Source organism: Pseudopodoces humilis, chromosome 6 (assembly GCF_049639895.1).
Source record: "Pseudopodoces humilis isolate 2021_Gansu_Grassland_sample_001 chromosome 6, ASM4963989v1, whole genome shotgun sequence".
NCBI classification, from domain to species: domain Eukaryota; kingdom Metazoa; phylum Chordata; class Aves; order Passeriformes; family Paridae; genus Pseudopodoces; species Pseudopodoces humilis.
In genome coordinates this window covers 1,933,618-1,951,319 of record NC_142205.1, presented here as the reverse complement: position 1 = coordinate 1,951,319, position 17,702 = coordinate 1,933,618, and the positions used below count along the sequence as shown (strand labels likewise).

At 58.4% G+C, this 17,702-nt stretch overlaps 1 protein-coding gene across 1 annotated transcript in view; it reads right to left on the bottom strand.

Annotated features, from left to right (window-relative positions):
- VPS16 (VPS16 core subunit of CORVET and HOPS complexes) overlaps window positions 1–17,702 on the bottom strand; it is a 40,188-nt gene that overhangs the window by 21,588 nt on the left and 898 nt on the right. Inside the window, exons 2-7 of the mRNA XM_088056172.1 lie at window positions 16,474–16,562; window positions 16,298–16,392; window positions 7,797–7,925; window positions 4,546–4,690; window positions 4,090–4,205; window positions 2,522–2,644 (exon numbers count right to left, since the gene is read on the bottom strand). Coding sequence (XP_087912298.1) covers window positions 2,522–2,644; window positions 4,090–4,205; window positions 4,546–4,690; window positions 7,797–7,925; window positions 16,298–16,392; window positions 16,474–16,562 — 697 coding nt within the window. The remainder of the gene's footprint in view (window positions 1–2,521; window positions 2,645–4,089; window positions 4,206–4,545; window positions 4,691–7,796; window positions 7,926–16,297; window positions 16,393–16,473; window positions 16,563–17,702) is intronic.

Below are 17,702 nucleotides of genomic sequence, written 5' to 3'. Positions count from 1 at the left end.
ATACACCTGGAGGGGTCTGGGATACACCTGGAGAGGTCTGGGATACACCTGGACAGGTCTGGGATACACCTGGAGGGGTCTGGGATACACCTGGAGAGGTCTGGGATACACCTGGACAGGTTTGGGATACACCTGGAGAGGTCTGGGATACACCTGGACAGGTTTGGGATACACCTGGAGAGGTCTGGGATACACCTGGAGGGATCTGGGATACACCTGGAGGGTTTGGGATACACCTGGAGAGGTCTGGGATACACCTGGAGAGGTCTGGGATACACCTGGAGGGGATCAGATACACCTGGAGGGGTCTGGGATACACCTGGAGGGGTCTGGGATACACCTGGAGAGGATCAGATACACCTGGAGGGATCTGGGATACACCTGGAGGGTCTGGGATACACCTGGAGAGGTTTGGGATACACCTGGAGAGGTTTGGGATACACCTGGACAGGTCTGGGATACACCTGGAGAGGTCTGGGATACACCTGGGAAAGGTTTGGGATACACCTGGAGGGGATCAGATACACCTGGAGAGGTTTGGGATACACCTGGAGGGATCTGGGATACACCTGGAGAGGTCTGGGATACACCTGGAGGGGTCTGGGATACACCTGGAGGGGATCAGATACACCTGGAGGGGTCTGGGATACACCTGGAGGGTCTGGGATACACCTGGAGGGGATCAGATATACCTGGAGAGGTCTGGGATACACCTGGAGGGTTTGGGATACACCTGGAGGGTTTGGGATACACCTGGAGGGGATCAGATACACCTGGAGAGGTCTGGGATACACCTGGAGGGATCTGGGATACACCCGGACAGGTTTGGGATACACCTGGAGGGGATCAGATACACCTGGACAGGTTTGGGATACACCTGGAGGGATCTGGGATACACCTGGAGGGGATCAGATACACCTGGAGGGGTCTGGGATACACCTGGAGGGTTTGGGATACACCTGGAGGGGATCAGATACACCTGGACAGGTTTGGGATACACCTGGAGGGTCTGGGATACACCTGGAGAGGATCAGATACACCTGGAGGGGTCTGGGATACACCTGGAGGGATCTGGGATACACCTGGAGGGGATCAGATACACCTGGAGGGGTCTGGGATACACCTGGAGGGGTCTGGGATACACCTGGAGGGGATCAGATACACCTGGACAGGTCTGGGATACACCTGGACAGGTCTGGGATACACCTGGACAGGTTTGGGATACACCTGGAGAGGTCTGGGATACACCTGGACAGGTCTGGGATACACCTGGACAGGTCTGGGATACACCTGGAGGGGATCAGATACACCTGGAGGAGTCTGGGATACACCTGGACAGGTCTGGGATACACCTGGAGAGGTCTGGGATACACCTGGACAGGTCTGGGATACACCTGGAGGGTCTGGGATACACCTGGAGAGGTTTGGGATACACCTGGAGGAGTCTGGGATACACCTGGAGAGGTCTGGGATACACCTGGAGGGGTCTGGGATACACCTGGACAGGTTTGGGATACACCTGGAGGGGTCTGGGATACACCTGGAGAGGTCTGGGATACACCTGGAGAGGTCTGGGATACACCTGGACAGGTCTGGGATACACCTGGAGGGGTCTGGGATACACCTGGAGAGGTCTGGGATACACCTGGAGGGATCTGGGATACACCTGGAGAGGTCTGGGATACACCTGGAGAGGATCAGATACACCTGGAGAGGTCTGGGATACACCTGGAGAGGTTTGGGATACACCTGGACAGGTTTGGGATACACCTGGAGGGATCTGGGATACACCTGGAGGAGTCTGGGATACACCTGGACAGGTTTGGGATACACCTGGACAGGTTTGGGATACACCTGGACAGGTTTGGGATACACCTGGACAGGTTTGGGATACACCTGGAGGGGATCAGATACACCTGGAGGGGTCTGGGAGATTCCAGCTGTGGCTCTGGAAGGGAACAGAGCTCTGGGAAAGGTGGGAAATATTCCAGTGCCAGGGAAAAGGAAAAGGAAAGGGAAAAGAAGAGAAAAAGAAGGAAAAAAAAAAGGGAAAAGGGAAAAGGGAAAAAAAAGTAAAAAAAAGGGGGGAAAAGGGAAAAGGAAAAGGAAAAGGAAAAGGGAAAGGGAAATGGAAAGGGAAAGGAAAAGGGAAAGGAAAAGGGAAAGGAAAGGAAAGGAAAAGGGAAAGGAAAGGAAAAGGAAAAGGAAAAGGAAAAGGAAAACAGAAAGGAAAAGGGAAAGGAAAAGGGAAAGGAAAGGAAAGGAAAAGGAAAAGGAAAAGGAAAAGGGAAAGGAAAAGGAAAAGGAAAAGGAAAAGGGAAAGGAAAAGGAAAAGGAAAAGGAAAAGGAAAAGGAAAAGGGAAAGGAGCTGGGTTTGGGAGACGGGGAAAGCACCAGAAGCAGCTCTGGGATGGGGGGTGGTCTGACCCCCCCCAGGGACCCCCAGGGACCCCCAGGGACCCCCAGGGACCCCCAGGGACCCCCAGGGACCCCCAGGGACCCCCAGGCCAGGGGGGCTCACCTTGAGCGAGGCTGGTCCCATCCAGACGGTGCCGGAGTCGGAGAAGAGCGCGAGGTGCCGGTGGGTGAAGGACACGGCCATGTGCAGGAACGGCCCCGCCGAGGGGCTCAGCCCGGGGGGAGCCTGGCCACGACAGGGGGGACACCGGGGGACACCGGGGGACACTCAGGGTGACCCCCCAAGTGACGTGCTCGGAATGGGGGGCCCTTCCCGGCCACCCAGCCCTCGGCTCTTATCCGTACTGGTGCCTGGGAGAGCCGCAGGGAGGGGGTGGGAGAGAGTGGGGGGAGTGGGGAGCATCCCTGGGGACATGGAATGGACCTGGGAACATCCCTGGGGACATGGAATGGACCTGGGGACATCCCTGGGGACATGGAATGGACCTGGGAACATCCCTGGGGACATGGAATGGACCTGGGAACATCCCTGGGGACAGGGAATGGATTTGGGAACATCCCTGGGGTCATGGAATGGACCTGGGGACATCCCTGGGGACATGGAATGGACCTGGGAACATCCCTGGGGACATCCCTGGGGACAGGGAATGGACCTGGGAACATCCCTGGGGACATGGAATGGACCTGGGGACATCCCTGGGGACAGGGAATGGACCTGGGAACATCCCTGGGGACAGGGAGAGGAGCTGGGGACATCCCTGGGGACAGGGAATGGACCTGGGAACATCCCTGGGGACAGGGAGAGGAGCTGGGGACATCCCTGGGGACAGGGAATGGACCTGGGAACATCCCTGGGGACAGGGAATGGACCTGGGGACATCCCTGGGGACATGGAATGGACCTGGGGACATCCCTGGGGACATGGAATGGACCTGGGGACATCCCTGGGGACATGGAATGGACCTGGGGACATCCCTGGGGACATGGAATGGACCTGGGGACATCCCTGGGGACATGGAATGGACCTGGGGACATCCCTGGGGACAGGGAGAGGATTTGGGAACATCCCTGGGGACATGGAATGGACCTGGGAACATCCCTGGGGACATGGAATGGACCTGGGAACATCCCTGGGGACATGGAATGGACCTGGGAACATCCCTGGGGACATGGAATGGACCTGGGGACATCCCTGGGGACAGGGAATGGACCTGGGAACATCCCTGGGGACAGGGAATGGACCTGGGGACATCCCTGGGGACATGGAATGGACCTGGGAACATCCCTGGGGACATGGAATGGACCTGGGAACATCCCTGGGGACAGGGAATGGACCTGGGAACATCCCTGGGGACATGGAATGGATTTGGGAACATCCCTGGGGACATGGAATGGACCTGGGAACATCCCTGGGGACAGGGAATGGACCTGGGGACATCCCTGGGGACAGGGAATGGACCTGGGGACATCCCTGGGGACAGGGAATGGATTTGGGAATATCCCATGGGACAGGAAAATGACCTGGGAGCATCCCTGGGGCCAGTGGGGCCAGTGAGGCCAGTGGGGACATGGGGACAGTGGGGACATGGGGACATGGGGACATGGGGACATGGGGACATGGGGACATGGGGACATGGGGACATGGGGCCAGCAGGGCCAGGTGTCCCTCACCAGCACGGAGCAGGAGGTGCTGTCCAGCAGGAAGAGCTCCTGTCCCAGGGCCAGCAGCACCACGGTCACCCTGTCCTGGGACAGCACGGACCAGCAGGACGGGGGCTTCTGCAGCCCTGCGGGGACAGGGACAGCTGGGACAGGGACAGGGGACAGCTGGGACAGGGACAGGGGACAGCTGGGACAGGGACAGGGACAGCTGGGACAGGGACAGGGACAGCTGGGACAGGGACAGGGACAGCTGGGACAGGGACAGGGGACAGCTGGGACAGGGACAGGGACAGGGACAGGGACAGGGACAGCTGGGACAGGGACAAGGGACAGCTGGGACAGGGACAGCTGGGACAGGGACAGGGGACAGCTGGGACAGGGACAGGGACAGCTGGGACAGGGACAGGGGTACATGGGGACATGGGGACATGGGGACAGGGGGACATGGGGACAGGTGCCACCCACCAGGGACCTCGGGCAGGCGGCGCAGTTTGAGGTCCTCGATGTTGGTGGCCAGGGAGAAGCGCAGGGCCCCGGTCAGGATGGCCACGCCCGTCCCGAACTCCGTGTGGAACACCTGAGCCTCCAGCACGTGGTTCTGGAGCACCTCCTGCGGGGACAGGGACACTGGGGACACTGGGGACACACTGGGGACACTGGGGACACTGAGGGGACACTGGGGACACACTGGGGACACTGGGGACACACTGGGGGAACACTGGGGACACACTGGGGACACTGAGGGGACACACTGGGGACACTGGGGACACTGGAGCACCTCCTGCGGGGACAGGGACACTGGGGACACTGAGGGGACACACGGGGGACACTGAGGGGACACTGGGGGGACACTGAGGGGACACTGAGGGGACACTGGGGACACACTGGGGGGACACTGGGGACACTGAGGGGACACACTGGGGACACTGGAGCACCTCCTGCGGGGACAGGGACACTGGGGACACTGGGGGGACACTGGGGGAACACTGGGGACACTGGGGACACTGGGGACACACTGAGGGGACACTGAGGGGACACTGGGGACACTGAGGGGACACTGGGGACACACTGGGGACACTGAGGGGACACTGGGGACACTGGGGACACTGAGGGGACACACTGGGGACACTGGGGACACACTGGGGGGACACTGGGGACACTGGGGACACACTGAGGGGACACTGAGGGGACACACTGGGGACACTGGGGGAACACCGAGGACACACTGGGGACACTGGGGGGACACTGGGGGAACACTGGGGACACTGAGGACACACTGGGGACACTGGGGACACTGAGGGGACACTGAGGGGACACTGAGGACACACTGGGGACACTGAGGGGACACTGAGGGGACACTGAGGACACACTGGGGACACTGAGGGGACACTGGGGACACACTGGGGACACTGAGGGGACACTGGGGACACTGAGGGGACACTGTGGGGACACTGAGGGGACACTGGGGACACTGGGGACACTGGGGACACACTGGGGACACTGTGGGGACACTGTGTGGACACTGTGGACACACTGGGGACACTGAGGACACTGAGGGGACACTGGGGACACACTGGGGACACTGTGGGGACACTGTGGGGACACTGGGGACACACTGGGGACACTGAGGGGACACTGTGGGGACACTGAGGAGCGGCAGGCTCTGCCCCCCCCCCCAGATTCCGGCTCTTTCCGCCCCCGGTTGCCCCCGGGGTCGATTCCGCACCCCCCAAACCCCCCCGGGCACTGAGGAGGGGAAAGGGGAGCTGGGGGAATTCTCGGGAAGGAATTCCAGGATGGAATTCCCATGGAAGCTGCGGGTGCTCCCGGATCCCCGCAAGCGCCCAAGGGCAGCGCTGGAGCAGCCCGGAACAGCGGGAGGTGTCCCTGCCCATGGCAGGGCTGGAGCGGGACGGGATTTGAGGTCACTTCCCACCTGTCCCACCCCAAATCCCAAATCCCACCCCAAATCCCAAATCCCAAACCCCAAAATCCCAAATCCCAAACCCCAAATCCCAAATCCCAAACCCCAAATCCCAAATCCCAGCCCAAATCCCAAATCCCAGCCCAAATCCCAAATCCCAAACCCCAAAATCCCAAATCCCAAACCCCAAATCCCAAATCCCAAACCCCAAATCCCAAAATCCCAAACCCCAAATCCCAAATGCCAAATCCCAAACCCCACCCCAAATCCCAAACCCCAAATCCCAAACCCCAAATCCCAAAATCCCAAATCCCAAAATCCCAAATCCCAAATGCCACCCCAAATCCCAGCCCAAATCCCAAAATCCAAAATCCCAAATGCCAAATCCCAGCCCAAATCCCAAATCCCAAATCCCAAATCCCAAATCCCAAATCCCAAAATCCCAAATCCCAAATCCCAAATCCCAGCCCAAATCCCAAAATCCAAAATCCCAAATGCCAAATCCCAGCCCAAATCCCAAATCCCAAATCCCAAATCCCAAATCCCAAAATCCCAAATCCCAAATCCCAGCACAAATCCCAGCCCAAATCCCAAAATCCAAAATCCCAAATGCCAAATCCCAGCCCAAATCCCAAATCCCAAATCCCAAATCCCAAATCCCAAAATCCCAAATCCCAAATCCCAAATCCCAGCCCAAATCCCAAAATCCAAAATCCCAAATGCCAAATCCCAGCCCAAATCCCAAATCCCAAATTCCATCCCAATATCCCAAATCCCAAAATCCCAAATCCCAGCCCAAATGCCAAATCCCAGCCCAAATCCCAAAATCCAAAATCCCAAATCCCAGCCCAAATCCCAAAATCCCAAACTCCATCCCAAAATCCCAAATGCCAAATGCCAAAATCCCAAATCCCATCCCAAATCCCAAACCCCAAATCCCCAACCCCCAAACCCCAAACCCCAACCCCCCAAACCCCAAACCCCAATCCCAATCTCCAATCCCAAATCCCAAAATCCCAAATGCAAAATGCCAAATCCCCAATCCCAAACCCCAAATCCTAAAATCCCAAACCCCAAATCCCAAACCCCAAATCCCAAACCCCGTATCCCAAAATCCCAAATCCCAAAATCCCCAATCCTCAATCTCAACCCCGATCCCCATCCCCAAATCCCAAAACCCCAATCCCAAATCCCAGATCCCAAACCCCAAACCCCAATCCCAAATCCCAAATCCCAAACCCCAATCCCAAATCCCCAATCCCCAATCCCAAATCCCCGATCCCAAATCCCAAATCCCAAACCCCAATCCCAAATCCCAAACCCCAATCCCAAATCCCCAATCCCCAATCTCAACCCCGATCCCGATCCCCAAATCCCAAAACCCCAATCCCAAATCCCCGATCCCAAATCCCAAACCCCAAATCCCAAATCCCAAACCCCAATCCCAAATCCCAAACCCCAAACCCCAAACCCCAATCCCAAATCCCCGATCCCAAACCCCAATCCCAAATCCCCGATCCCAAACCCCAAACCCCAAATCCCCGATCCCAAATCCCAAACCCCAAACCCCAATCCCAAATCCCTGATCCCAAACCCCAAACCCCAAACCCCAAACCCCAAACCCCAAATCCCAAATCCCAGATCCCAAATCCCAGATCCCAGATCCCAAATCCCAAACCCCAATCCCAAACCCCAAACCCCAAATCCCAAATCCCCGATCCCAAACCCCAAACCCCAAACCCCAAACCCCAATCCCCGATCCCAAACCCCGATCCCGATCCCGACCCCTCACGTTTCCCATGCTGAAGTGCCGTCGGAACTCGCCCAGCAGGCTGTACACCAGCACCGTCCCGTCCTCCTGGATGCACAGCAGGTCCTCTCCTGCCGTCCAGCCCAGCTGCACCAGCCGCCCGCTCTTCCACTGCGGAACCACCAGAACCTCACCGTGAGCTCCAGAACCTCACCGTGAGCTCCAGAACCTCACCCACAGCTCCAGAACCTCACCGTGAGCTCCAGAACCTCACTGTGAGCTCCAGAACCTCACCCACAGCTCCAGAACCTCACCCGGAGCTCCAGAACCTCACTGTGAGATCCAGAACCTCACCGTGAGCTCCAGAACCTCACCGTGAGCTCCAGAACCTCACTGTGAGATCCAGAACCTCACCGTGAGCTCCAGAACCTCACCGTGAGCTCCAGAACCTCACTGTGAGCTCCAGAACCTCACCGTGAGCTCCAGAACCTCACCGTGAGCTCCAGAACCTCACCGTGAGCTCCAGAACCTCACTGTGAGATCCAGAACCTCACCGTGAGCTCCAGAACCTCACCGTGAGATCCAGAACCTCACCCACAGCTCCAGAACCTCACCCAGAGCTCCAGAACCTCACCCACAGCTCCAGAACCTCACCGTGAGCTCCAGAACCTCACCCAGAGCTCCAGAACCTCACCCACAGCTCCAGAACCTCACCCACAGCTCCAGAACCTCACCGTGAGATCCAGAACCTCACCCACAGCTCCAGAACCTCACCGTGAGATCCAGAACCTCACCGTGAGATCCAGAACCTCACCCACAGCTCCAGAACCTCACCGTGAGATCCAGAACCTCACCCACAGCTCCAGAACCTCACCGTGAGATCCAGAACCTCACCGTGAGCTCCAGAACCTCACCCAGAGCTCCAGAACCTCACCCACAGCTCCAGAACCTCACCCACAGCTCCAGAACCTCACCCACAGCTCCAGAACCTCACCGTGAGCTCCAGAACCTCACCCACAGCTCCAGAACCTCACCCAGAGCTCCAGAACCTCACCGTGAGATCCAGAACCTCACCCACAGCTCCAGAACCTCACCGTGAGCTCCAGAACCTCACCCAGAGCTCCAGAACCTCACCCACAGCTCCAGAACCTCACCCACAGCTCCAGAACCTCACCGTGAGCTCCAGAACCTCACCCACAGCTCCAGAACCTCACCCACAGCTCCAGAACCTCACCCACAGCTCCAGAACCTCACCGTGAGATCCAGAACCTCACCGTGAGCTCCAGAACCTCACCCACAGCTCCAGAACCTCACCCACAGCTCCAGAACCTCACCCACAGCTCCAGAACCTCACCCAGAGCTCCAGAACCTCACCCACAGCTCCAGAACCTCACCGTGAGCTCCAGAACCTCACCCAGAGCTCCAGAACCTCACCGTGAGCTCCAGAACCTCACCCAGAGCTCCAGAACCTCACCCAGAGCTCCAGAACCTCACCCAGAGCTCCAGAACCTCACCGTGAGCTCCAGAACCTCACCGTGAGCTCCAGAACCTCACCGTGAGCTCCAGAACCTCACCCAGAGCTCCAGAACCTCACCGTGAGCTCCAGAACCTCACCCACAGCTCCAGAACCTCACCCACAGCTCCAGAACCTCACCGTGAGATCCAGAACCTCACCGTGAGCTCCAGAACCTCACCCAGAGCTCCAGAACCTCACCGTGAGCTCCAGAACCTCACCGTGAGATCCAGAACCTCACCCACAGCTCCAGAACCTCACCGTGAGATCCAGAACCTCACCCAGAGCTCCAGAACCTCACCCACAGCTCCAGAACCTCACCCACAGCTCCAGAACCTCACCGTGAGCTCCAGAACCTCACCCAGAGCTCCAGAACCTCACCCAGAGCTCCAGAACCTCACCCAGAGCTCCAGAACCTCACCCGGAGCTCCAGAACCTCACCCAGAGCTCCAGAACCTCACCCAGAGCTCCAGAACCTCACCGTGAGCTCCAGAACCTCACCGTGAGATCCAGAACCTCACCGTGAGCTCCAGAACCTCACCCACAGCTCCAGAACCTCACCCAGAGCTCCAGAACCTCACCCAGAGCTCCAGAACCTCACCGTGAGCTCCAGAACCTCACCGTGAGATCCAGAACCTCACCGTGAGCTCCAGAACCTCACCGTGAGCTCCAGAACCTCACCCAGAGCTCCAGAACCTCACCGTGAGATCCAGAAACTCACCCACAGCTCCAGAACCTCACCGTGAGCTCCAGAACCTCACCGTGAGATCCAGAACCTCACCGTGAGCTCCAGAACCTCACCGTGAGATCCAGAACCTCACCGTGAGCTCCAGAACCTCACCCACAGCTCCAGAACCTCACCCACAGCTCCAGAACCTCGTCCAGAGCTCCAGAACCTCACTGTGAGCTCCAGAACCTCACCGTGAGCTCCAGAACCTCACCGTGAGATCCAGAACCTCACCCAGAGCTCCAGAACCTCACCCAGAGCTCCAGAACCTCACCCAGAGCTCCAGAACCTCACCGTGAGCTCCAGAACCTCACCCACAGCTCCAGAACCTCACCCGGAGCTCCAGAACCTCACCCACAGCTCCAGAACCTCACCCACAGCTCCAGAACCTCACCCAGAGCTCCAGAACCTCACCGTGAGCTCCAGAACCTCACCGTGAGCTCCAGAACCTCACCCAGAGCTCCAGAACCTCACCGTGAGCTCCAGAACCTCACCGTGAGCTCCAGAACCTCACCCAGAGCTCCAGAACCTCACCGTGAGATCCAGAACCTCACCCAGAGCTCCAGAACCTCACCCACAGCTCCAGAACCTCACCCAGAGCTCCAGAACCTCACCGTGAGCTCCAGAACCTCACCCAGAGCTCCAGAACCTCACCGTGAGCTCCAGAACCTCACCCAGAGCTCCAGAACCTCACCGTGAGATCCAGAACCTCACCGTGAGATCCAGAACCTCACCCAGAGCTCCAGAACCTCACCCACAGCTCCAGAACCTCACTGTGAGCTCCAGAACCTCACCGTGAGCTCCAGAACCTCACCGTGAGCTCCAGAACCTCACCCACAGCTCCAGAACCTCACCGTGAGATCCAGAACCTCACCCGGAGCTCCAGAACCTCACCGTGAGCTCCAGAACCTCGCCCACAGCTCCAGAACCTCACCGTGAGATCCAGAACCTCACACACAGCTCCAGAACCTCACCGTGAGATCCAGAACCTCACCCGGAGCTCCAGAACCTCACCGTGAGCTCCAGAACCTCACCCACAGCTCCAGAACCTCACCCACAGCTCCAGAACCTCACCGTGAGATCCAGAACCTCACCGTGAGATCCAGAACCTCACCCACAGCTCCAGAACCTCGTCCAGAGCTCCAGAACCTCACCCAGAGCTCCAGAACCTCACCCAGAGCTCCAGAACCTCACCCACAGCTCCAGAACCTCACCGTGAGCTCCAGAACCTCACCCACAGCTCCAGAACCTCACCGTGAGCTCCAGAACCTCACCCAGAGCTCCAGAACCTCACCCAGAGCTCCAGAACCTCACCGTGAGCTCCAGAACCTCACCCACAGCTCCAGAACCTCACCCGGAGCTCCAGAACCTCACCCAGAGCTCCAGAACCTCACCGTGAGCTCCAGAACCTCACCCAGAGCTCCAGAACCTCACCCACAGCTCCAGAACCTCACCGTGAGCTCCAGAACCTCACCGTGAGCTCCAGAACCTCACCCAGAGCTCCAGAACCTCACCGTGAGATCCAGAACCTCACCCAGAGCTCCAGAACCTCACCCACAGCTCCAGAACCTCACCCAGAGCTCCAGAACCTCACCGTGAGCTCCAGAACCTCACCCAGAGCTCCAGAACCTCACCGTGAGCTCCAGAACCTCACCCAGAGCTCCAGAACCTCACCGTGAGATCCAGAACCTCACCGTGAGATCCAGAACCTCACCCAGAGCTCCAGAACCTCACCCACAGCTCCAGAACCTCACTGTGAGCTCCAGAACCTCACCGTGAGCTCCAGAACCTCACCGTGAGCTCCAGAACCTCACCCACAGCTCCAGAACCTCACCGTGAGATCCAGAACCTCACACACAGCTCCAGAACCTCACCGTGAGATCCAGAACCTCACCCGGAGCTCCAGAACCTCACCGTGAGATCCAGAACCTCACCCACAGCTCCAGAACCTCACCCACAGCTCCAGAACCTCACCGTGAGATCCAGAACCTCACCGTGAGATCCAGAACCTCACCCACAGCTCCAGAACCTCGTCCAGAGCTCCAGAACCTCACCCAGAGCTCCAGAACCTCACCCAGAGCTCCAGAACCTCACCCACAGCTCCAGAACCTCACCGTGAGCTCCAGAACCTCACCCACAGCTCCAGAACCTCACCGTGAGCTCCAGAACCTCACCGTGAGATCCAGAACCTCACCCAGAGCTCCAGAACCTCACCGTGAGCTCCAGAACCTCACCCACAGCTCCAGAATCTCACCCGGAGCTCCAGAACCTCACCCAGAGCTCCAGAACCTCACCGTGAGCTCCAGAACCTCACCCAGAGCTCCAGAACCTCACCGTGAGCTCCAGAACCTCACCCAGAGCTCCAGAACCTCACCCAGAGCTCCAGAACCTCACCGTGAGCTCCAGAACCTCACCCACAGCTCCAGAACCTCACCGTGAGCTCCAGAACCTCACCCAGAGCTCCAGAACCTCACCGTGAGCTCCAGAACCTCACCGTGAGCTCCAGAACCTCACCCAGAGCTCCAGAACCTCACCGTGAGCTCCAGAACCTCACCCAGAGCTCCAGAACCTCACCGTGAGATCCAGAACCTCACCGTGAGCTCCAGAACCTCACCCACAGCTCCAGAACCTCACTGTGAGCTCCAGAACCTCACCATGAGCTCCAGAACCTCACCGTGAGATCCAGAACCTCACCCAGAGCTCCAGAACCTCACCCACAGCTCCAGAACCTCACCGTGAGATCCAGAACCTCACACACAGCTCCAGAACCTCACCGTGAGATCCAGAACCTCACCCAGAGCTCCAGAACCTCACCGTGAGCTCCAGAACCTCACCGTGAGCTCCAGAACCTCACCGTGAGCTCCAGAACCTCACCCAGAGCTCCAGAACCTCACCGTGAGCTCCAGAACCTCACCGTGAGATCCAGAACCTCACCCACAGCTCCAGAACCTCACCCACAGCTCCAGAACCTCACCCACAGCTCCAGAACCTCACCCACAGCTCCAGAACCTCACCCGGAGCTCCAGAACCTCACCGTGAGCTCCAGAACCTCACCCAGAGCTCCAGAACCTCACCGTGAGCTCCAGAACCTCACCCAGAGCTCCAGAACCTCACCCACAGCTCCAGAACCTCACCCAGAGCTCCAGAACCTCACCCACAGCTCCAGAACCTCACCGTGAGATCCAGAACCTCACCCAGAGCTCCAGAACCTCACCCACAGCTCCAGAACCTCACCCAGAGCTCCAGAACCTCACCCACAGCTCCAGAACCTCACCGTGAGATCCAGAACCTCACCGTGAGATCCAGAACCTCACCCAGAGCTCCAGAACCTCACCCAGAGCTCCAGAACCTCACCGTGAGCTCCAGAACCTCACCCAGAGCTCCAGAACCTCACCGTGAGATCCAGAACCTCACCCACAGCTCCAGAACCTCACCCAGAGCTCCAGAACCTCACCCAGAGCTCCAGAACCTCACCGTGAGCTCCAGAACCTCACCGTGAGATCCAGAACCTCACCGTGAGCTCCAGAACCTCACCCAGAGCTCCAGAACCTCACCCACAGCTCCAGAACCTCACCCAGAGCTCCAGAACCTCACCGTGAGCTCCAGAACCTCACCCAGAGCTCCAGAACCTCACCCAGAGCTCCAGAACCTCACCCACAGCTCCAGAACCTCACCCAGAGCTCCAGAACCTCACCGTGAGATCCAGAACCTCACCGTGAGATCCAGAACCTCACCCAGAGCTCCAGAACCTCACCCAGAGCTCCAGAACCTCACCGTGAGCTCCAGAACCTCACCCACAGCTCCAGAACCTCACCCACAGCTCCAGAACCTCACCCAGAGCTCCAGAACCTCACCCACAGCTCCAGAACCTCACCCAGAGCTCCAGAACCTCACCCACAGCTCCAGAACCTCACCCACAGCTCCAGAACCTCACCCACAGCTCCAGAACCTCACCGTGAGCTCCAGAACCTCACCCACAGCTCCAGAACCTCACCCACAGCTCCAGAACCTCACCCACAGCTCCAGAACCTCACCGTGAGATCCAGAACCTCACCGTGAGCTCCAGAACCTCACCCACAGCTCCAGAACCTCACCCAGAGCTCCAGAACCTCACCCAGAGCTCCAGAACCTCACCCACAGCTCCAGAACTTCACCCACAGCTCCAGAACCTCACCGTGAGCTCCAGAACCTCACCCAGAGCTCCAGAACCTCACCCAGAGCTCCAGAACCTCACCGTGAGATCCAGAACCTCACCCACAGCTCCAGAACCTCACCGTGAGATCCAGAACCTCACCGTGAGATCCAGAACCTCACCGTGAGCTCCAGAACCTCACCGTGAGCTCCAGAACCTCACCGTGAGCTCCAGAACCTCACCCAGAGCTCCAGAACCTCACCGTGAGATCCAGAACCTCACCGTGAGCTCCAGAACCTCACCCAGAGCTCCAGAACCTCACCGTGAGCTCCAGAACCTCACCGTGAGATCCAGAACCTCACCCAGAGCTCCAGAACCTCACCCACAGCTCCAGAACCTCACCCACAGCTCCAGAACCTCACCGTGAGATCCAGAACCTCACCCAGAGCTCCAGAACCTCACCCAGAGCTCCAGAACCTCACCGTGAGCTCCAGAACCTCACCGTGAGCTCCAGAACCTCACCCAGAGCTCCAGAACCTCACCGTGAGCTCCAGAACCTCACCCAGAGCTCCAGAACCTCACCCACAGCTCCAGAACCTCACCCAGAGCTCCAGAACCTCACCGTGAGCTCCAGAACCTCACCCAGAGCTCCAGAACCTCACTGTGAGCTCCAGAACCTCACCCACAGCTCCAGAACCTCACCCAGAGCTCCAGAACCTCACCGTGAGCTCCAGAACCTCACCCAGAGCTCCAGAACCTCACCGTGAGCTCCAGAACCTCACCCAGAGCTCCAGAACCTCACCCACAGCTCCAGAACCTCACCCAGAGCTCCAGAACCTCACCCAGAGCTCCAGAACCTCACCGTGAGCTCCAGAACCTCACCCAGAGCTCCAGAACCTCACCTGCCCTGGCTCTGCATGTCCCTGCAGTTGTGGCAATGTCCCCATGTCCCCCCCAGCCCCTGGCAGGGGAGAGGAGAACGTTCCTGTGGCTCCAAACCCCATCCCATCCTCCACCCCATCCTGGCCACCAGGGACAGGATTCTCCTGCTCCAAACCCCATCCCATCCTCTTCCTCCAGCCCAGGGCAGCTCCCTCTCGCCCCGTCCCCAAACCCGGGCTGTCCGTCCCCAAACCTGGGCTGTCTGTCCCCAAACCTGGGCTGTCTGTCCCCAAACCCGGGCTGTCTGTCCCCAAACCCAGGGTGTCTGTCCCCAAACCTGGGCTGTCTGTCCCCAAACCTGGGCTGTCTGTCCCCAAACCCGGGCTGTCCGTCCCCAAACCTGGGCTGTCTGTCCCCAAACCCGGGGTGTCTGTCCCCAAACCTGGGCTGTCTGTCCCCAAACCCAGGGTGTCTGTCCCCAAACCCGGGCTGTCTGTCCCCAAACCCGGGCTGTCCGTCCCCAAACCTGGGCTGTCCGTCCCCAAACCTGGGCTGTCTGTCCCCAAACCTGGGCTGTCTGTCCCCAAACCCAGGGTGTCTGTCCCCAAACCCGGGCTGTCTGTCCCCAAACCCGGGCTGTCTGTCCCCAAACCCAGGGTGTCTGTCCCCAAACCCGGGCTGTCTGTCCCCAAACCCAGGGTGTCTGTCCCCAAACCCGGGCTGTCCGTCCCCAAACCCGGGCTGTCTGTCCCCAAACCTGGGCTGTCTGTCCCCAAACCCGGGCTGTCTGTCCCCAAACCCAGGGTGTCTGTCCCCAAACCCGGGCTGTCTGTCCCCAAACCCGGGCTGTCTGTCCCCAAACCTGGGCTGTCTGTCCCCAAACCCAGGGTGTCTGTCCCCAAACCCGGGCTGTCTGTCCCCAAACCTGGGATGTCTGTCCCCAAACCTGGGCTGTCTGTCCCCAAACCCAGGGTGTCTGTCCCCAAACCCGGGCTGTCTGTCCCCAAACCCGGACTGTCTGTCCCCAAACCCGGGCTGTCTGTCCCCAAACCCAGGGTGTCTGTCCCCAAACCCGGGCTGTCTGTCCCCAAACCCGGGCTGTCTGTCCCCAAACCCGGGCTGTCTGTCCCCAAACCTGGGCTGTCTGTCCCCAAACCCGGGCTGTCTGTCCCCAAACCCGGGCTGTCTGTCCCCAAACCTGGGCTGTCTGTCCCCAAACCCGGGCTGTCTGTCCCCAAACCCGGGCTGTCTGTCCCCAAACCCGGGCTGTCTGTCCCCTCCCGGCTCACCGGGACACTGGCCAGGAGCAGCCCCGAGGACGTGTAGATCTCCAGGAGCGGGCGGGCGCCGGGGGTCTTGTCCCGCCGGGAATTCCTCAGCAGAGCTGGGAGAAGGAGGGGACATTCCCGGAGCTGTCACCGGCACTGCCCGGATCAGGGCGGGGGTCTGGGGGGGCTGCACCCACCTATGGGACCCCCATAGGGGGCAGCTGCCACCACGCAGTCACGCAGGTCCTCCCGCAGCCCCCATTCCATGGAGTAGAGCTCCAGCTTCCTGCAGGGACACGGATGGGATGGATGATGGATGATGGATGATGGATGGATGGATCATGGATGGATGATGGATGATGGATGGATGGATGATGGATGGATGGATGATGGATGGATGGATGATGGATGATGGATGGATGATGGATGGATGGATGATGGATGATGGATGGATGATGGATGATGGATGGATGATGGATGATGGATGGATGGATGATGGATGATGGATGGATGATGGATGGATGATGGATGGATGGATGATGGATGATGGATGGATGGATGATGGATGGATGATGGATGGATGGATGGATGGATGATGGATGGATGATGGATGGATGATGGATGATGGATGGATGATGGATGGATGATGGATGGATGGATGATGGATGGATGATGGATGATGGATGATGGATGATGGATGATGGATGGATGGATGATGGATGGATGGATGGATGGATGATGGATGATGGATGGATGGATGATGGATGGATGGATGATGGATGGATGATGGATGATGGATGGATGGATGGATGATGGATGGATGATGGATGATGGATGATGGATGGATGATGGATGGATGATGGATGGATGATGGATGGATGATGGATGGATGGATGGATGATGGATGGATGATGGATGGATGGATGATGGATGGATGGATGATGGATGGATGGATGATGGATGGATGATGGATGGATGGATGGATGATGGATGATTGATGGATGATGGATGGATGATGGATGGATGGATGGATGGATGGATGGATGATGGATGATGGATGGATGGATGGATGATGGATGATTGATGGATGATGGATGGATGATGGATGGATGATGGATGGATGATGGATGATGGATGGATGGATGGATGGATGGATGGATGGATGGATGATGGATGGATGATGGATGGATGGATGATGGATGATGGATGGATGGATGGATGATGGATGGATGATGGATGGATGATGGATGGATGATGGATGGATGATGGATGGATGATGGATGGATGATGGATGGATGGATGATGGATGGATGATGGATGATGGATGGATGATGGATGGATGGATGATGGATGGATGGATGGAGGGATGGATGGATGATGGATGATGGATGATGGATGGATGGATGATGGATGGATGATGGATGGA